This window comes from Pteropus vampyrus, unplaced genomic scaffold (genome assembly GCF_000151845.1).
Source record: "Pteropus vampyrus isolate Shadow unplaced genomic scaffold, Pvam_2.0 Scaffold336, whole genome shotgun sequence".
In the NCBI taxonomy this organism is placed as follows: Eukaryota; Metazoa; Chordata; class Mammalia; order Chiroptera; family Pteropodidae; genus Pteropus; species Pteropus vampyrus.
Genome location: NW_011889117.1, coordinates 1,579,334 through 1,601,836, shown reverse-complemented (window position 1 = coordinate 1,601,836; position 22,503 = coordinate 1,579,334). Strand labels below are relative to the sequence as shown.

The window sequence follows — 22,503 nt, the reverse complement described above, 5'->3', positions numbered from 1 at the left end:
ATAGTATTAAACTAAGTGCTGCATAAACATTAGTTCATTATGGAAACCAGCCCATTTACCGATAAGACTTTTTGAGGACTATTTGTTCTGATATTCTTGAGACTGATTTAGAGCCATTCTAAACTATCTGAAGCATCAAAACACTTTGAAAGGAGGCTATTGCTAATATAAATATCAAGTTACTACTTCTTACTAACAAAGATAAATGAAAAAAAAAAAAGACTCCATTAGTAGATAGTTGTAAAAGCTTAATCCTTTTAGAACCTTGAAAGGCAAAGCTGATGTCCCTGTTTTCAAAAAGATAAAAAGTTTATCTCAGGTAGCTAACATATTGAGGTTTACTGTATGCTAGTCACTATGCTAAGTACTTTGTGCACATTACCACTTTATCCTACAAGAGCCCTGTGAAATAGGTCATTATTCCTATTTATAGCTGAGGAAACTAAGGCTCAGAGGGGAAAACAACTTGCCCAAAAGTACTCAGGTAGAACCTGATTTTAAAGCTGAGTCTGACTCCAAAGCTTTGTTTTTCTACCATACTAGCTTGTTCTCACTAAAAAACTGTCAGTGACTTTTATAATATTATAGGACACATATTTGTATGTGGTTGGGGTTGGAAAGAGGTGCTCCTGAGTCACCAGCATGGGCTCACTAAAACCAAGTCTGGCAATTTCTTTGTGGTTCTGGTGGATTGGTGAACTGACTTGTAGTAGCAGACCAACACTATTGCTTAGAGCAATTAGAAAAGCAGGACAAAATAACATGTGTTTGAAGGCATTGGAAAGTACCAAGATAGCCAGGACTCGAGGGGCCAAGATCTCAGAGAGGAAAGTACAAAAAATGAGACTGACATTCTGAGCAGATTTCTACTTAATGCATTTACCAGCGGGTAAGAGGCACAATCTGAGAGGCAGAGAAACAGAACAGAAATTGGCTAGTAAGGGTTTAAGGAGCTATTGGCAATTTCATGGTGCTTGGGAAATACAAATTCGAGTGCATGGCCAACTGAAGTGGCAGGGTCTGGTAGAGAATTTGGCTTCCAGAAGAGTAGACCACATTATAGACTAGTCAGTCTTACAAAGACTGAATCCATCTTCTAATTAGCTAAATCTCTAATTAGATTAATGTGATATAATTCTATTCTAATTGCTTGCCAGAAGTTTAGAGAAATCCTTTCTGGAGGAAAATAGCCTCATCCAGAATCTCTGCAGTTTTTCATTCACGATGTTCACTATTCAATCAAAAAGTACCAAGCATAATAACAGACAGAAAAAAAAGGCAATAAAAACAGATTCACAGATGATATAGATTTCAAGTTATCAAATTTGGACTTTAAAAATAACTGCAATCAATGATTAATATGTTCGAAAATAAATGGCAAGACAAGAATTTCACCAGGGAACTATAATATATAAAAATGAATCAAATGCAAAATAGACATGGAGATATAAAGTTAGGCATGAGGAAAATAGTTAACAGTGTTGTAATAAATATGTAAGAGGTAATAGGGATACTAGATTTAGTGGGGTGATCACTTTATGAGTTATATAGATCTCTAAATCACTATGCTGTACAATTGAAACTGATATATTATTATATGCCAACTATTATTGGAAAAAACTCATTGAACTGTACAATGTAAATATGAGCAACTAATTGTTTATTATATTTCAATAAAGCCAGGGGGAAAAAAGATGCAACAACAACAACAAATACACACACACACACACACACACACACACACACACACACACACACACACAGATATATATACATATACATACATATATATGTATATATATATTATTGAAGCAGATCAAAGATTTAAGCAAATTAAAAAAAATGAATCAAATGGAAATTCTAGAACTGGAAAACATAATAAATTAAGAATGCAATAGGTGATTTTAATAGCAGATTACTCAAAGCTAAAGAGAGGCTTAGTGATCTGGAAGATAGGTCTATAGAAAATATCTAGACTGAAGCTTGGAGAGAAAAGGATAGAAAACATAGGGAGGAAAAAAAGCCCATAAAAGCTCCATGAGACACAGTAAAAAAGGTTTAACATACATACAAATGGAGTTCCAGAATAAGGCAGAAACAATATTTGAACAAATTAGTGGCTGAACAATATGTATGAAAGATTTAAACTTAAGAAGCTCTATGAACCCAAGCAGGATAAATTCAAAGATAAACGTACATCATAATAAAACTGCCCCAAATCAAAAACAGATTAAAGCAGCCAAAAAGGGTATGATCTTTAAAGAACAGTAAAATAGAAACTAACTTTTCAACAAAAATGGTGGAATCCGGAAGACAATGGAAAGTTACCATATAGTGCTGAAAGAAAACATCTGCCAACATAGAATTTTATAGTATGTGAAAATATCTTTCAGAAATAAAGGCAAAATAAAGATATTTCCAAGCAAATAAAAAATTAATAGAATTTGTTGCCAGCAGACTTGCATTTAAAAAACACAAAAAAGGCAGAGGATTGGTTATGTCCTTGACGACATCATGGAATATATGAAAAAATAAATAACAATGGAAAAGGTAAATATGTGGGTAAATCTAAATAAATATTGACTATAAAATAATGTCTTGTGGGTTTAATATATGAGAAAAAAGTTAAAACAACAATAGTAGAAAAGGCTAGAAGAAGCTATATGGAGTTAAAGTGTTCAAAAGTCTAGGGAGTGGTAAAAGTAATTTATATCATACTCTAATTAAAGTCAATGATGTATGTCATAACCTGTAGGTTAACTACTAAAAGGATAGTAGCTAAATACATCACCAACAAGCTAATAGAGGGGAAAATGGAATAATAAAAAATATGCAGAAGCAAGCAAGAAAGGAGAGAAAAATAGCATAGAGAAAAATGAGACAAATGGAAAATTAAATAGTAAGATGATAAATTTAAACACGAATATATCAATCATTACATTAAATGTGAATAGACTAAAAAATTCAACTAAAAGATAATGATTGTCAGATTGGGTTAAAGAAAAATAATTATATGCTGCTTTTAAGAAATACATCTTACATTAAGGACACAAAATAGAAAGTAAAAATAGGAGAGAAGATGTATCATGCAAACATTAACCTAAAGAAACTGATGTAGCTATACTAATATTAGATAAAGAAGACTTTATGGCAAGAAACATTACTAGAGGTAAAAAGAATTATTTTATGATGATAAAAAGATGAGTTCACTCAGAAGATAGAGTAATTTTATGTACAAATGCATCTAACTAAATAGCTTCAAAATATATAAACCCCAGATGGTATAACTAAAAGTTGAAGTAGACAAATTCAGTCATAGAGGGAGATTTTTAACATACCTCTCTTAGTCACTGGTATAACTAACAGACCGAAAAATCAATAAGGATATAGAAGATTTGAACAAACCATTAACAGTTAACCTAAGTGTTATATATAATGCTACACCCATAAAAGTTAGTTTGCACTTCTTTTCAAGTGTACATGGAGCATTTACCAAAATTGACCATATGATAGACCATATAGCAAGTCACAACACATTTTAAATGATTGAAATACAGAGTATTTTCTATGACCACAGTAGAAATTAGCTAGAAATAAATTATAAAAATATAAAAAGAAAGCTGAAAAATAATTGGAAATTGAACACTGTACATTTTTAAGTGGTCTCAATTAAAGAAGAAATCTCAGTTGAAATTAGACTATTTTGAACTGAATGATTTTGAAAAAAGCAACATATCAAAACTTATGCAATGCAGCTAAAGTCATACTCAGAGGAAAATTTATTGCCTTAGATCGATATATTAGTAAAGAAAGTCTGAAAATCAGTGATCTAGGTGTAATTAGAAAGAGAAAAAGCAATTATCCCCAGAAAAGTTTGAAGAATTGTATATCGTATTGTGAAGTTCAGAAACCAATGAAATAGAAAATAAGAATATAATAATCAGCAAAACCGAAAGTTGGTTTTTCAAAGAATATAATAAAATTAAGAAATCTCTGGCAAAATATGCAAGATAAAAAAGAGAAGGTACAAATGACCAATATCAGGAATGAAAAAGGAGACATCACTATAGTTCCTACAGTAACTAAAATATATTATAAACAACTTTATGCCAAAAATTTGGAAAATTTAGGTGAAATGGACAAATTCCTAGAAAAGCACAACTTACCTAAACTGGTAAAGAAAAGATAGCAAATATGAATAGTGTTTTATCTGTGAAAGAAATTACATATGTAATCAGGAAATGAAATTTAAATTTTGAATCTGTTATAAAAAAAAATCTTCTCTCAAGAATACTCAGGCTGAGATGGCTTCACAGTGAGTGGAGTTTCCCAACTCTTTGAGGAAGAAATAACACTAATTGTATAAAACATCTCAAAGAATAGAAGAAGGGAAAAATACTTCCCAATTTATTTTATGAGTTCAGCAGTCTTGGCCTACTGTGGAATTCCCCTTGGCTATTATAATATCTTAGAACTAAAGATCATCTCATACCTTTAGTGTGTTAATGGTTCTTAAATGTTTAACACATGTCGGATTTTGTTTATCCTCTTTACTCAATTCAGCAGACAGTCTTAGTGGCACAAAATTATCCAATGATACAAAATTATTCCCCTTCATAAGTACACTGAGCGGCTAGCATAGAACAGTATTCTAGGAAAGAAAGATTTTTGCTGACAGGATAGCTTCTTCCACCTACTCTAGAAACTGATAATAGTAAGATTTAATTTAATTTGCTTGTTTGTTTTTTCCTGCAGACTCCATTAATAATATACCTCTTTCATTTCCTGATTGACTATGCTGAATTGGTATTTATGGTAAGCAATCTTACACATAAAATCAATATGTATATATTTTAAATTTTATTGTTTTGTCTTGTTTTTAATAAAAAAAAATCTTTTAGGAGCTCAGGAGTTTCTCAGAATATAAAAGCAAAAACCTATCTTTAATTTGAATTCATGGAACTATGATAATACAGTTGTCCCTAGAGCAATGTAGGGTTAGGGGTGCCCCTCCACCAGTGTAGATGAAAATCCTCGTATAACTTTTGACTCCTCAAAAACTTAAGTTGTTCCTTAGTATCCAGGAGGATTGGTTCCAGAAACCTCCTCGTAAATACCAAAAAAATCCATGGATGCTCAAGTCTCCTATATAAAATGGTGTAATCAGTGCATACAGTCGGTCCTCCACCAATCCTGGGTGGAAAATAGTACGGGTATTTATTGAAAAATATCTGCGTATAAGTGGACCTACATAGTTCAAACCAATTGTTCAAGGGTCAACCATATTATGGAAGGGTAAGGAGTAGTTTCTGATGTCTGACCAGTTCCAATTTCTTATACTTTTAAAATTTGATTTCTGGACTACATAGCCTTCAATTTTCTAGATCTGAGATCCTATGATTGGCTTTAATTGTGATGCCAGTGTAGAAAGCATCCTCTATTTCCTAAGCATTCTGCAAGAGATTCTGCGATGAGAATATAGATCTGATGAGACTTTCAGGAATAAGAACTTTCCAAATTGAGATGACAGGGCTATGTTTTGAGAGCATAGTAATTCAAAACATTTGCCTAATCTAGGATTGAAAATCTTGGTCATGTAGGAGGTCCACTGAGGTCTTCCTTAATAATTATAATGGCTGCTGTTTTTTTGAAGACTTATGTGTACTAAGCACTTAACATACGCCTTCAAGGAGTGGGTATTATTCCCACTTTACAGAAAACTTAAGTAATTTGCAATTACAGAGCAACTTTTTTCCAGTCAGACCTTCCTGAAAAGGTTTTATCTTTCGGTAGTCAAAGTGAGGGCTGAGGTTCTGCCTTACTGTAAAAGTTCCATACTGGATAGTCCACCACCATCCAGAAACTTCAGACCCTGGCAGCATTCTGTTACTCTTACACTGGGTTCATTTCCTGTTATTTCTCTTTCTCTTGACAGATAACTGATGCACTCACTGCCATTGCCCTGTATTTTGCAATCCAGGACTTCAATAAAGTTGTGGTGAGTAGTCAGTGGGAAGGACAAAACTGTTGGAATTTGGTAGCCTACTGGTCTTTGTTGTACAAAGAATCAAAGGTCATGTACTTAAGGATCCAACTGTTTTAAAATACTAAGAAGTGGGAGTGAAGCTTCTGGCTCCTTCAGCCAGCCCTGGAATGGCCAAACCCAAACCAACAAGATAGCTTTACTAATAGATACAGAAAGGTCAGCTTAATCTTTGTAGCTTAATATCCACTTACTGGTGCCAGTCCAGACTTTCTGGAACAAATGGAACTGAACTACAATTCTGTTAATGAGGGCCCTTAAAAATCTTCCATTCCTTTCATCAGTTTTTCTTTACGAAGGAAAATGAATACAGCTTTTAACTCACTGTGTTGTGCCTATCTTGGGTAAAATTGGATTCTCAATGTAGTTTTTGTTTTCCTACAGAGAGCAGTCTTAGTTGGAAAATTTGCCTTGTACTAAATGCTTGTTGAAAGTATTGATGTAAACTTTGGTCCTAATCCGTATATAATAGCCAAGGGGAATTGTATAGCAGGACCATTCTCATCTGAGAGAGTTAACAGATTAACCATGTGTACTCTCAATGTAGTTATTTTAAAAATTGGCTGCAGTCTTCCTTCATTGGCTGGAAGCCACTGAGAAGATTTAGACTGGGATGAGAGAAGGTTCCATCCCATTGGTGTTATCTGTTTGTGGTTCATTTTCACTTGTGTTACCAAGTAATAGAACCAGAAATAGAAATCTGCCTTTCTGTGGCACTGGTCATCAGTTAATGAGTAAAGCTGATGAATTCTAGAATTTTAGACCTCAAGAAGACTTTTTAAATATATAAACTGAGAGTTCTTAACTTGGAGTTCATTATTAGGCTTAACGAATCTATAAAAACCTTGAGATGGTATGAAAAATTGTATATGTATGTGCATATGTCTTTTTTTTTTTTCATGTAGAGAGTCCATGGTTGTTAATCAGTGCTCAGAGTCTTTGATTCCTCTTCTAAATGATTAAGAACTACATTTTAGAGACTCAGTATCACCAAGACCAGGGAGTATACATCTTAAACTAATGGAGCATTTGTGACAATGTGGATGAACCTTGAAGGCATTATGCTAAGTGAAATAAGTCAAACAGGGAAGGATAAATACTATATGATGATCTCGCTTATATGTGGAATCTAAAAAAGTCAAGCTCATAGAAACGGGGAGTAGATTGGTGGTTGCTGGGGCCTGTGGGTGGGGGAAATGTTGGTCAAAGTGTACAAACTCTTAGTTATAAAATGAGTAAGTTCTAGGGATCTAGTATAAAGCATAGAGACTCTAGTAAACGATATTGTATTATACACTAAGAGAGTAGATCTTCAGTGCTCTCACCACACACAAAAAGAAGGTAATTATGTTAGGTAATGGATGTGTTAGCTAAACTTATTGTGGTAATCATTTTGCAATATATGCATATATCAAATTATCACATCGTACACCTTAAATTTACACAATGTTGGATGTCAGTTATATTTCAAGAGAGCTGGAAATGAAAATGTTGGGGACTGAGGTGAAATGCTTTGACAGGATTCACTGGAAGGCAAGAGATGAAATAACTGGGCGTGAGGCTCATAAGCAGATGAATTCAAAGATAAATTAGCAGTGGTTCTTTTCTTCTCCAAGATAGATTGTATATGTAAACCACAGTCTTTGTTCTTTGAAGTTTATATGCTAAAATATAGGGATGAAGAGTCATGACATCTATAACTTAAAATTTAGTGGTGAAGGGTCATGATATCTATAACTTACTTTCAAATGGCTCAGTGAAAAAAATTGTGCATGTTTGTGTAGAGATAAGGGAAATGTGGCAAAATGTTGACAATTGGTGGATCTAGGTGTTTTATTGAATTAGTCTTTCAATTTTCTGTAGTTTGAAATTTTTTGGTGTAACACGCTAGAGAAAAAAATAGGTCCGTGTCTATACCCACCAATGTGTGTGTGTGTGTATGTATGTATATATGGAATATATAGGATATATATGAATATCTTAGGGAGAATTGGTAGCTTTCATTTAAGAACATAGCCAGATCTTTTCAACCAAAATATAAAACTGAGATGTGTTTTAATGTAAGTTGATTAGAGATGCTAACATTATGCATATTCATTTTTTTTCTGTTCAACTATCATAAAAACACCATACATATACTCCAATTAAAACAATTTTTAATGGGGGAGAAGTTTATGGGAAGTCATGAAACTCGGTTTCAGTTAGTTTCCTAATAACAAAGTCAGGCTCTAGGGTCAATAGGAGAGACATTAGAGAGACATCCTTTAATATGGAACACCAATAATTTTAATTCATTTCTTAGTTATTCTGAGTTTATATGGAAACATATAGAGACTTTTGTTTTTTTCTTTGTGTGATTTAAAGAGGGAGAGAGAAAACCAAATGAGTTGTCAGTACCCTCTTTTTGGTACACCAAGACATTATATTATCACTAATACTGAGTTAAAATTTGGAATAGTTTTGTTTATCAGAATTTAGCCTATTGGAACATTTGGTTTCTTGGTCAGAATAAGAATTTTATTTATACTGTGTCAAAAATTAACTCATTCTGGTAATGAAGCTGTGTCTAAACCGAAATGCATCCTGGAAAACTATGGTACAGAGAGGGAGTCTCCAACCCCACCCCATCTCTGTTAGACTGTGAAATGTGCATACTGATTGATTGTGACTATTTGATTCTCATGACATTTTATATCCACCTCATTTGACAAAAGCAATGTTAGTCTAGTCTGTCCCTTAAGAATTCATGTGAGAAAGCTGCAGGTGGTTTGGTGGAGATAAAAACCTGTATCCCCTTAATGTGATTAGATGTGAATGTGAATGTGAAGGATAGGCTCCTGAATTTAGAGTGTGCTGAGGCTAACAGTTGGAGATGCAGTAGAAGTGGAGTATTAACTTCCTTACCCCCCGAATCCCCTGCCATAGATTTTGAGGGATGCAAAAGTGTGTAGACATAGCTCTTCAATGATTAGAAAAAAAGCTCTTTATTTGAAGTAGGAAAATTATGTCCTTGCAAAATCAAATCTTGCAAGTGACAAGTAAAGAAAGGGCTACATGGGAGAGTGGGCAAAAGGGAAAGAAATTTCAGAAATTTCTACTGAAATGTAACACACATATGAAAAACAGTATAAGCATCTGTGTACAAACTTATTAATGATCAGAAAGGTAACACATCCAGGTAATTACCCTTTAGATCACTTTTAACCTCTCCTTTGATAGCTTTAAATTTCATCATTGTCAAGGCTGCTGAATATATCTAGAAATATTTACCTTTGGATTTTAAATTGTACTCTTTAACCTCTTTTATTTTTGTACTTCTGTTTTCTTGCTCTGTGTGTGTGTGTTTAATTTTCCTTAGATTTCCTGTCTCTAACTGGATGCAGTGGGGATTTTTAAAGGGGATTTTGTCTTTGCTTAGGGGAGCTGAATCAATATTGAGCTGATGAGGCCAGGTATAATGGCATCTGTGCTGGTGGTACTGAGGGAGACAAAAAGAGAGGTAGCAGAGAATCTGAGGACTACTGACTGGCCTGACTGCCCTTCTTTCCTGGAAACTTTCCTTTTGTAAAATCTTTAAAGTATTTTGGAAGATGGGAGTTACAAGGAAGTACTTTTCTTTCATTGTTGGGATAGTGTCACCTTTGCCCAGGGTCTCTACATCCCTGTTTAGCTGCCTCCATCTCTGACTGTAGCACTGCAGACTAGCTTCCAACCTGGGGAATTGAAGCATTCTTCCACCCCGCCCCCCACTCTGTCTCTCTGGCTGCTCCTAGATGAACACTTTTTTTTAACAGCCTTTTTTATGGGATCTCTTACCCTCCATGTGACCGTCTTTTTGCAATAGAACTCCAGAACCCTTAGCTAGTGGGGCCTTTGTCCTTCAACCACTGCTGCTGTCACTGTCCTCACTGAAAGCTTTGTTTACTGAGCCAGCCACCTTCTCTCTGATAAAATCACCTTAGTTTATATTTTGCCCTTTTAATTAAACAAACCCAGCTGTAAATGGCAGAATAAATCTTACTGATGATAATTTTCACCACTTAACTTGGACTCTCAGAGATGATCAAAGGGGAGGTTTTTAAAATTTGTTCAGGTTTTCTGATTAAGCCTATACCTAAAGCTATGCAAGAAATCTGGAGTTACCTATATTCCTATGACGACCCCATAATTTTCTCTTGAACTGAAAGATGGCTCTTTAAATTTTTTTAATTAAAAAATTTTAATTACTAAATACCTAAGATATGCAAAAGTACATAAAGAATAATACATACTGTGAACCTATATCAGTTTAAAAAAGAAAACATTACACATAAAGTTGCATCTCTCTGATACTTTTATCTCCTTATTCCTCCCCTCACCAGTTACCACTGTTCTGACTTTAGTATTTATCATTCTCACACATGGCCTTAACTTTTACTTCTTTTGTGAATATCTCTAAATAACATCTACTATTATTTTATATGCTTTTAACTTTATGTAAATGGTACAATGCAGTATATATTCTGTTGATATCTGCTTTTTTCATCATTAAATCTTTAATCACACACAGATAGTTAAGTGCTAGCTACTTTGTCTTCTCCGAATTACTCTGTTTTATAATAGGTTGCAGAATTGATTTTATACTGTCTAAATAAGAATCTCTGATCATGAAATCAGCAGGGCTACCCATTTTGGGTTCAGAGGCTTTTTCTATCTATAATCTGACCCATGTTTGCTTATAGAGTTGCCTAATTTTTTTTTTTTTTTTTCATTCTGGAACATACCCATGAACTTGTTGGAACACACCAGGGGAAGGCAAGAGCTTCCCACCCCCATCTCATTTCCTTTTACCTATCTAGCTCCCAGCCACACCCTGCCCTCCTCCTCTTCATCATGGCCATTCCTCACTTCCACTGTGAACTCAAAAACTTGAAACAGGAGAACTCAGAAGAAAATCCAGGATCCTGTGACATTTAGGGGATCATTTCACTTTGCTCTTAGGACTTTGGAGTCCTTAGGCCACTGATAATAACTCTTCAAAATGGCTAAGAACTTTGCTTTGCCACTCAGATCAGTCATGTAGCCATTCAACAGATATTTATTGTTTGTTCACTGTGCTATTGGCAAATCAACATGGTCCCTGCCTTCACGGAACTCATAGTCTAGTGAGGGAAACACATATCAGTCAGTCACATAAGTAAATTTGAAAGTTATGCCGTGAATAATGCTATGAAAGAATGTGTATAATAGGAAGATTTTACCTATTCGGGGTGGAGGGTGACTGTGTCTTCCTGAGGAAGTGATGATTTAACTGAGATCTAAAGACTGTGTGGGAGTTAACTAAGGAAAAGAGAAGATGTTCCAGGTTCAATGTAAAGTCCTGGGAGCAGGAGGGGCATGGCATGTTCATGGTGCTTGAACTCAGAAATGAGAGCTGGGGGAAGTGGGTGTAAGATGAGCCTGAAGAGGTGGGACCATGTGGGTCATGGAAAGACTTTTGTCTTTATCCTAAAAGCAACAGAAAGTAATTCGTTTCATGTGTTTTTCATTTCTTTTCCAGTTTAAAAAACAGAAACTCCTCCTAGAACTAGACCAGTATGCCCCAGATGTGACCGAACTCATCCGAACCCCCATGGAAATGCGTTACATCCCTCTGAAAGTGGCCCTGTTGTAAGTATTTTCTGACAAAATAGGGCTCAGTGCCAGCTAATGCGAGGAAAATCTGATGAGACTTTCTCATGTTGTTTGTTGTATTTTTGGAGATTTGCAGTCTTAGTCATCAAGTATTTGCTGTAGTTCTGTTGCACAACTGGGGTTCTGGCCAGAAAAAGAGACAGAGCCATTCTGTCTCTGTTGGGACAAAGCCTCAGATAGGGAAGTTTACAATCAACCCTTACAAATGCTTTTTCACTTGATGCTGATCTGGACTCCAGCCTTCTTGTAGCCAGTGTTTGTTTCTTAAAAAAAAAAAAAAAGATATCTTCAATTGTGATATATGGATTGAATAAAATTCTGATCTTTATGTGGCTGTTGTTTTGAGCAGCTCCTATGCTTCACGTACAATATAATCTCCCATTTGTCGTTCAGAAAACAAGTGCCAAACAGACCCATCCCAGATGGGTGACAAATGTAGAAGAGTGGAACTTATTGAGGCTCTATGAAAGAATTTTCTAGGAGTACTGAGTGCTGCCAATAAGTTTAATTCTTTCAGGTTATTCTCGTTTATATTCCTGAGATAGGCAAATGTGAATAATTATTCAGTCAACTAATAGTCATTGAATATTAATAATATGCTAGTTCTAGGGATACACTGTAAACAAGACAGACAAGTTTCCTCATGGAAAAACATGACCTTAGAACTTTGGAATTACAAGAGGCTTTACGAGGACAGTTTTTTTAACCCTCTGCCTTGTGTGTGAATCTCCTATTCAGTATTCCAGATAGTTGGCTGTGTAACTGCTTTTTGAACATCACCTGCTGTTTAGAAATAGCTTCCCCTCGCCCCCAACCAGACAGCCTTGAGGTATCAGTTCACATTTATGTATTTTGGAAAAATTCATGAGAACTACTTAATAGAACTAGAGTTTTAGCAACATTATGAATCCCTTATGGACTAATATGTCTCCTGAGGGTAGTTTTGTAACAGCAGCAGCCATTTCTTTAAAAGTTGTGTAACAAGCCTATCTGTAATTGCTGAAAAAAACACCAACAATTTTTAGGCCTTTGACTTTAGAACTACTAATCTTACAGCCCTGGGAGGTATTGGATTTAATGTCTTTTTGTGTGTGTGTGAATAATAATTATAATCTCTCCCTGAGACAGTGGTATGTTTCTTCCTATCTGATAATCAGAATTATGTAACTGGTCTCCCTTTTCACTTTGTCTGCCAGGAAACTCAGAGCCACATTTGAAGCTGATTATTACAATGCTGTAGAAGACTCATTGGTCTTCTTTCTCTGGCCTTTACTTTCTCCTTTTATTTATGTTTTCCTTGGTCTTGATTTTTTATTTCTATTTTTACTTTACTATTATTTTTTTATTATCTGTTCTTATTTGAGCTGCCTCAAATCTTTTGTGGAAGCAAGATAGAAATAAATAATAATAATACATTATGACTATATACGATTTCCTTACTCACCACATTTCAGATTTATTTTTTTCAGTTCATTCTTTTCTACTACGTGTTTTAACTTAATTCCTTCCCAGTGGAAGTTCAAGAGGTCCTCTGAAGTTCAATGGTACCTAGCTTGTTGGAGTCAGCAGATATGATTTCTTCCTTGGGATCTGGCTGGGTGGACTCTGCCTGACTACCAAATGGGCTAAATCTAAGCTCCTCTGAGCTATTGAATGGGGGTAGCCTGTGTCAGAGATTAGGTTCCTTAGGAAAAAGTTCTTTTCTGATTTTCAGAGACAGCTGTAGCCATTCCTAAGGTATATATGGCTGTGGAGAAATTAGTAAAATTTTATCATTTTGAAGTCTAAAATAGTAGAAAGAACTTAGGCTTTCTAGCCAGAAAGATCTAGTTTTGAATGTATTTATTATCTTGTGAAAACTTGGGCAAGGTACTTAAGCACTGAGTCTCAGTTTCCTCATCTGCAAAACAGGCATAATATTACTACTAGTTTAGAGCATCTCTGTAATGATTAAATAAGATAGTTTTCTATATATTACATAGATCAGAATAAGGAATGTTCAGTGCCTTTTCTCCTCTGGCCCTAACCCCACTCCATTCTCTTTTACTTAGGAGGACTCATTTCTAAGAAGCTGACTTCCCTCGAATATGTTTTTAGTAAATCTCCTGAACTTCCTGCCTGTAGTGGCCAGGATTCCCTGGTCCTTTGACCAGGATTACTAATGCCAAATATGTATGTTTTTCCCCAGCTATCTCTTAAATCCCTACACGGTCTTGTCTTGTGTTGCCAAGTCTACCTGCGCTATCAACAACACCCTCATTGCTTTCTTCGTTTTGACCACGATAAAAGGTAAGACCCCAAAGGCTCAGTCCCTGATTTGCATAGGGTTTTCTAACACTTATGCTGTGGATTTAATTTTTTTTTTTTTAAGTATTAAATTTAAAAACATTTTTTAAAAATTACGCAAGCAATGTAAGATTATTACAGAAAATTTAGATAAGCCAAGAGAAAAAATTAAAGCATTCTGAAGTTCTACCACTCAGAGAGTTAATTAACATTATTTTAAAAAAATTTTTCTAAAAGGCTTATAATGCAAATAGCAGTTCTCTGCCTTTCTCTTCTCACCTGTGGTTCAACTTCTTTGAAGCAACTACTTTCTGGGTTTTGCTAGTATTTACTTCCTTTATTTCTAAATAAGACTTTATATTGCTATTTAATTAATTATAAATTTTAGTGCTATCTATTACATCCTCATTATGAGAGAGAAAGATTTAGCTATTCCGTACCAATATCTCCACTTCTCTTTTACCTAGTTTCTTTGAGGAGTTGTCAATGTTTGATAGAATCAGTAGTTACTATATTTTATGACACTGTATTATTTACTAATGGGCAAAATAGTAACTAAGATTACTTTTTCTTTCTTGTACAACCTTTCCCCTCCCCACCCTGGGGTTAATAATTATCATTTTTGCTTATTTGTTATTTTTGCTTAGTCTTTTTGCACTAATCACTATTATTCCCCCAGTTGCTCTGCTAGCTCTGTCAAGTGCCTAATAATAGATGCTTAAAGATGTCAAATAGTCTATCAGTTCCATTATTTTTCTGGAGACCTCCCTCACACATCCTCCATCCTGCCCTAATCTGTCCTGGTTATTTGGTCCTGGTATAAAGATGTCATAGTGGGACTTCCCTTTATAATTCTCCTGTGTTGTATCTCTTCTTTACTGGATTCCTTCTCTCTTTTATTGATTTTCCCCTGTTTTGCTAAAGTGATTCCTCTAGTAATTTTCCAAGAAAGGGTATATGAAATATATATATATATAGCATCATTTTGCATCTGAAAAATGCTTTTGTTCTAGTTTAGCATCAAATTAATAGTTGGAGCAGAGTATAGAATTCTAAACTGGAAAACTTTTCCTTTGTATTTTGAAGTCATTGCTTTACTGTCTTTCAGCATCCTGGTTGTTATTGAGCAGTTTGTTGCCATTATATGTCAATTAATTTTTTTTTCTGAAAGATTTGGAAACTTCTAATTCTTAGTGTTTTTAAATTTCATGATTCTATGTCTTGAGATGAGTTTTTTCATTCATTATACTGGGCATTTGATAGGCCCTTTCAATGTAGAGACTAGTGTCCTTTCATTCTAGAAGGTGTTTCTGTACTGTTTTTCAAATTCTCTCCTTTCTGTTTTCTCTGTTCTCTTATTTGGAATATCTATTAGGTATTGGACTTCCTTAATTGATCTAATTCGCATATTTTATTTTCTATTGATAATTCTATCTTTTCTACATTTTCCCCGTTCTCTTGTTTGGAATGTCTATTATATACTGGACTTCCTTGATCTAATTTGTGTATTTTATTTTCTATTGATAGTTCCATCTTTTTTACTTCCTCTTACTTTTTCTGGGATATTCGTTTTTATCTTCCACTCTTCTATTGACTTTTATTTTTCTATTATATTTTTAAGTTCTTTCTTGGTCTCCAGTTGTTTCTTTGAAGCAATCTATTATTAGTTTTATCAACACAATAGTCTTTCTTATCTCTCTAAGATTTTTTTCCCCCAGTTTCCATCAGTTCCAAGCATAGTCTTTTTGTTTCTTGTCTACCTCGCCTCCACTTTTTTTTCGTATTCTCTTAGGCTCTGTCTTTAACATGGGAGGCTTTTCTTTTATTTATGGTAATCCTTCACTGTCTGTTTATGTTAAAAGTGAGGCACTAACATTTCGATTTGAGACTCTTCATGGGCAGGACTTGTTGATGGATCATTCATTCTCACTGTATGGAGAGCAGGCAATGGGCTGACCTTTTTTATTGGTGGTATCCCTAAATGTCATTATGTATAGATTTTATTTTCTTCTGAAAATATTTCATTTTTCCAATTGTCTACCGAAGTGTAACAGTGTTGGAGTTGCAGTGAGTTGGGAGTTCATGTGACCAAACTGCTGGAGTTGTGAGAGCAGGAACAGAGGAGGCAGCTGACTACAATGAATAGATTTTATATAATCTTGTAACTCTTCAGCCCACACTTCTCCTAAGCCTGCTACTATGCTTAGTATCCTCTAGACCTGTGCCTCTTTAGTTAATTTTCTCCAGAACCGTGGTCTCTGGGGATGGAGCAGAAAGTTAGAAGGATAGCGTATGTAGGGTAGTTACCTGGCTGCACACAATTGAGATGAGACCTGGAATTCCAACTGGTCTGTGTACAAGCTTTCAGTTTGATTTTCCTCTCTGTACCTTACCCTCACCTTCCATAGAATCTGATGCCTTCAAGGTGCTGAATTTCTAAGAAGTTCTGTGGCGTGAGTTGACCTAATTTTTATTGGTGTTCCTCTCTACAGGCTATTGAGCTATAATTTCTTCCATATTGCTCAGACATTTATCTCTCTTCTACCTGCTTTATGTCTCCATTATTGTATTAAATTTTATTTTGCTATAATCTTCTGTTCTTTGTGATTTAAGACTAGTTTTATTCCTTTATTGTCATTTTAGTGAGGTTTTTGGAGAGAGTAATGATATATATGTGATCAATCTACCATTTTTAACTGAAAGTCTATTAGCTTTTGGGATATACATCTCCAGATTTTTTCCTCTCATTTTTCTTTTGACTTTTAAATGCTTTATCAATTAATTATCATCACAAAAATGTCATTTAACAGGCCACTCCCAAACTCAATGACTTAAAACAACAGTAAGCATTAGCTTATACTTCTGTAAGGCAGCTAAATATCAGCTGATCTAGGTTGAACATGGCTAGGCAGTTTATTGGTTTCATCAGGGCTCATTCATGAATCAGTGGCTGGCCAAAATTGGCTAATCTAGACTGTACTTTTCTCTACATGTCTGTCATCCTCCTGGACCAGGGGTCCTTTTTAGGCATGTTCATGTCATAATGATAGCAGAGGCACAGCCGTGAGCATGCCCAATCGAGCATGCAGTTTTTAAGTTTCTGGTTGCATCACCTGTGCTAACATCCCATCGATCAAAACATAACACATGGCTGAGCCCAGGGATGGAGACTTCCATCCTGCTTACAATTCGAGGGCACTGCAAAGTTACATGGCGAAAGGCCTGGATATAAGGAGGAGTGGAGAATTGGAGCCAATAATGCAATCTTCCACATATATCAATAAACATCTAGTTTGTCAGTTTTAATGGCTGCATACTATTCCATTATATGTATAAATGTATAGAAATTCTTAACCAACTTCTGTTAAATACTAAGGTATTTTCTAGTTTTCAGCTATTTAAATAATATAATTAATTTTCTAACGTACAGTAATTTTCGCACCTGTGTTCAGTTATTTTCTTACAATAAAGTCTTAGAATAGATTTATTGTATCACTGGGTATGTACCTTCTTTAGGATTTCTGAAATTTATTGCTAAATTGCCTTAAAGAGTTAATAATTTATACTCTCATAAGAAGTGTATGAAAGTCCTTATTTTTCTACATTGTTGCTGAATAGTTTGCATACTTAGGATATTAAAAATCAAAAGTTGTACATAGAACCTATTACTTACAGTTTACTTACCTTCTCTAGGGTGGTGGCACATGGGAATGACTTAGGTTTTCATAAGACATTGTTTCTCTTAGAGTGGTCGTGGGTGCTCTTTCTGGCCCCTTAATTTAACTTACTATCAGTTTACTTAAAGTGACTACATATTGTATAAAGTGACTACAAGATAACCTGAATTATCTTGTTCTGAGACTGTGGTCATTTTGTCAGATACAATTCTGAAATAGTGAAGACTCTTAGCTGTCTGAATACTCCGTGCCTCAGTCCCTGTTTCCAGAATGCTGGGCTCAGGTAGACTCATTTATCAAGGTGCCTGATTATATGCTGCAGCCTGGCAGAAGGGACTAAGCACTGGCCTTTGGAAATGTCACCTTTAAAATAGCAGAGCACAAAGATAGAAGGACTGAAGACATGCCCTTTGAAGGTGCATGGAATAGAAGTCTAACACAGAAATGAAAGGATGCCATTTTAAAAACATCTTTTATATGACCTTTTAAAAAGTCAATGGAAAGGTTTTGTTTGGGGGGAAAACACATGTTAAAAATTATATGTATCTGTTTTGCAGCCATATTGTTTTTGGTTCCACAGAACAAAATTTATTTTTATTCTGTCACTCCAGATTTCGATTGAATGAATTTATAGACATTTTTGTAATGTTATACACACAATTTTGTTTTACTTTTATCACTTATTACATATGAATCATGTATGACATTGGTCACATATTTGTCAGTTACTTTCAATTTAAATTTAATTTTTAAAAATTTTCGGAGTAGTTCAAGTATTCGGTAAGAATAAAAGAAATTCAAATATATGAAATAAGAAGTAAAAGTCTCTTATGACCCTGCCTACCTCCACTTCCATTTATCAGTCATATTTGTCATGGGGTCCCAGGCCTTCCCTCTTGTTGGACATTTGTTATTTTCCATTTTGGCAGCTATAAATAGAGACCATCACAAATAACATTTCTAATCTATTAAAACATTTGGAGAATTCTATTTTAGTAGGTCCCTGAACCACTCTCTTTGAATACAATAGTAGTTATTTCTCCTAACAGTATATACAATAGGCTAGTTCAGCTATAAAATCTGCAAGTCATATTTCTACATTTCACATTTGTACCACATACTTAGATATTTAATAAAATTAATAAAGAAATAATTCACTCTTTATTCAACAAAGAAAACAGGAGAATTCACAACAATTCACAAGGAGGAATATAAATGACTTAAAAATATAAAAAATATTCAATTCCATAGATAATTAATAAGTAAAAGCAAACTAAAATAACGTAGAAGTGACTTTTTTTCCCTCTTTCAAATTGGCAAAGATTTTAGAAGGTAATTCTTAGTGCTGGCAAAGTGCTGTCAACTAGGCAAGTTGACTCATAAATTAGTACAGCCCCTTTGGGAAGCAGTTTGGCAGTAGTCTTAAAATGTACTTTTGATTTATTAATTCTACTTTTGAGAACCTGTCCCAAAGTAAGGCAGATATAGAGACAAAGCTTTATGATGCAAAGTTATTAAGCGCGGGATTATATACGATGACTGGAAAAGTTGGAAAATACTTAAAAAATAGAGAGAAACGGCTACATAAAACATGGTTTGCCCATACAGTTAAATAAAATACAGTTCATCTATGTACAAGATGTTTAAAAAATAATTGTAAATTATGTGAGAATACATTTATTTTTTAAAGCAGAATACAGAATTATATATTTGAATCAAATATAATCTCAACTATGTTAAAAGAACAACAAAAATAGAAAATAGATTCCAAAAGAGTAGTATTTCTATAGAGCAAATTTCTGGGTGATTTTTATTTCTTGTTCATATTATGTTTTTTCCCAAAGTTTCTTTAATGAGTACATAATTAAAAATAAATTAACTAGATTGATAATAAGATCAAGACAGTGGAAGTAAACTTGACAACTCTCTTCCCAGACTTCCATGGAACAGGTGCCCCACAGAAGGGAGTGGCCTTGTTTGCTCTGTCTCCTTGACTCCTTCTACTTGCTCTCCCTTGGCTTCCTTTGTGGCAACCCAAGGTTGCCTGGGACACACTGAGAGACACAGGCCAGGACAAGGCCCAAGCCATTATACCGTGATGTCCTTGTTGGGGTGTTGGCTTTGAAACACAGGTCTGTGGGCAGGGCTGATATTAGTTTAGTGGAGCAGCTTGGGTTTCACTTCAAAGGTTGGGGCTTTGGACAAGGAGACTCTGCCTTTCAGTGAGTTAATGAGAAAGTACTCCATTCCTGTGAAGTAGTCTTCATTAGGCTTTAAAAAGGAAAACAGACAGGTGTTCATAGGTATTCCTCCTGTTCACTGTTGATATTTGTCAACAATGAGATGTTCCAGACTAGAAATTCTTGAGGTTTGCCACCTAAGGACCCTTCCAACTCTCCTTATTCCACCAAAAGAGGCCTGTGTGACAGGACTTGCTTTGCAAGGAGAAAGAAGAATCAGTACTATCAGAGGCAGTCCAGAGCAATGAAGAACTTAGGCTGCTCTGATGTCAGACAGATCAGGTAGCTAATCCCTACTTCATCATTTCCTGGCTGTATCACCTTGAGCAAGTCACTTAACTGTTTTGACCTCCATATCCTTCTCTATAACATGGGAGTTGAAACACTTTCTATTGCATAGAGTGAATGTAAAGAATAAGATGGTGCATGTAAAACTCAGCATGATGTGGGGGCTTGTGCTAAGTGCTCAGTAAATGGTGTTGCTGGTTGCTATTCTTAATAATATCCTTCTTTTTAAAAGATCTCTTAATATTAACAGTGTCCCTTCTGGGGCCCTCTGGGGAGCATTGGGAAGAGGTTAAAATGAGAGGCTCTCTTCCTCAAGCACAGCCCTGGAAGAACAGTGGCAGAGTGATGATCCTGAGGCCTGATGATCCCATCATTTCCATCTGGACTTCCTCTAGGGTAAAGCCCTTTCCATGAAGAGAGTCATAGAAGAGCCAAGGACTCAAAGACGAAGCAGCCTGGGGTAGAGTTTTGTCAAATCAACCAGCTTAAAAACCTGCTTGTTCTCTATCAGCTCTTTAGCCTTGGACAAATCATACAGCCTCAAGAGCTTCAGTTCATCACAGAGATAACATCTGCCTCCTGGATTAGTGGAGGAATAAATGAGACATATAAAATGCTTAGCATGCTTCCTTAGCAGAACGTGCTCAACAAATAGTTGCTCTGCTTATTGTGATTTTTTATGGTATAGCCAAAGATTGAGATCAAGAAGGTAGCTTAGTGATGCAGTTCAAGAATGTGGGGTGTGGAATGAGACTGTCTGGGTTCAAATCCTATTAATATTATTCACTAGTTTTGTGACCTTGGGAAAATGACCTCTGTATTCTTCAATTTCCTTATCTGTAAAATGGGGCTAGTAATAGTACCCACTTCATGGAGTGATTGGAAAGACTAAATATAAAGTGCTTACGAGTCCTGGCTGGAAACCAGTACGTGCTAAATAAATTATCATCATCATCACTGATATGGATGGACTACTCAGAGAGCCTGCCTGAGCACACTTGACAAAGAATGTGGTACACAGGGCCAGGCCCCCAGCATCGCCTCCTCCTTTATAGCAATATCACTTGTTGCTCAGGCCCTGATGCAACTTCCTCTTCTGAGGATCCTGTGAGACCTTAGCCCTTTTGACTACATTCCAGTCTGTCCCACTCCCTGTCCTGGTATAGGTTACTGTCTATGACCCAATCTCTACTTACTCCACTCAAAGTCCACATTCTGAACCAGAGTTCTACCGCGTCTACATTCTTGCTCTATCCTGTAGCTCTGTCACCCACCCAGGCCCAGATCATTCAAGGTGCAGTCCCTGGAGGCAGAACATTACCCCAGGTTTTGCCGAGGCTTGTTTTGGCCCCCACCCCGACACAAATAAGGAGCTGGAAAACCTGCTCAAAGGTAGATTAGGCAGATAATGAAATTCCCTGATACGGTAGCCAGTGTACATAGACATTTGACTGATTTACTTTAATATTCCCAGGATAAGACAAAGGACTAGGGCTTATACAGAAAATGTAATGTCTGAGTACTGGGCTGTCCTAGCAGGCAAATGGTAGATTATATCCTTTTTTCGCTAAAATAGTCCTCTTGTCACAGTTCCTCCTGGTTAGGTGAGCAGGATGCCCTAGTTCTTGCCCAGATGAGGCTGCCATTTCAGGCATTATTTCAGATACCCTCTCTAAGCCTGTAGTAAGATGTTTCTGGATGATTGTACAAGCTAAGCCCTCCATGATCTGACCCCTACCTACCTGCTTACCGAGACTTTTTAGATTATAACTTTTTATTGAAGTATAACATGTATACATAAAAGTGCACAAATCTTTAGTGTACAGTTAAACGAATGTTCGCAAAATGATGAGTAACCAGCACTCAGATTAAGAAACCAAATTTTATCAACATCCACAAGAGCCCCTTTGTACCCTCTTCCAGTCACTCTTCCCAGCTCTCACCCTGTTTTTGCCATGTTGAGCTAATTACAGTCCCCGCCCCTCCACCCCCAGCACACCATTTTCTCTCTTGCCCTTTTGCCTGTGCACATGCTATTCCCTTGGATTGTTGGGCCTCACCTACTTATTATTCAAAACTCAGGTGTCAGCTTCCGCTGATGGGCTAGGTATACTTCCTTCATGCTTTCTTCCTGTATTTGTCATTGTTTACTGGGAGCTCCCTGAGGACAGAGCCTGTCTGAGTCAGAGTCACTAGTCTCCCTGGCACCCAGCACAGTCTTGGCATAGAGGAGACACCTCAGAAATGTTTGCTTATTGCATAGTTTGTCTAAAATATTTGAAGTCAACTTCTGCTT

The 22,503-nt window shown here is 35.8% G+C and overlaps 1 protein-coding gene across 1 annotated transcript in view; it reads left to right on the top strand.

The window, feature by feature from the left end:
• Positions 1-22,503, top strand: part of PIGU (phosphatidylinositol glycan anchor biosynthesis class U) — an 82,698-nt gene that overhangs the window by 17,261 nt on the left and 42,934 nt on the right. Inside the window, exons 3-6 of the mRNA XM_011378293.1 lie at positions 4,756-4,815; positions 5,936-5,998; positions 11,583-11,692; positions 13,905-14,005. Of these exons, the coding sequence (XP_011376595.1) occupies positions 4,756-4,815; positions 5,936-5,998; positions 11,583-11,692; positions 13,905-14,005 (334 nt within the window). The remainder of the gene's footprint in view (positions 1-4,755; positions 4,816-5,935; positions 5,999-11,582; positions 11,693-13,904; positions 14,006-22,503) is intronic.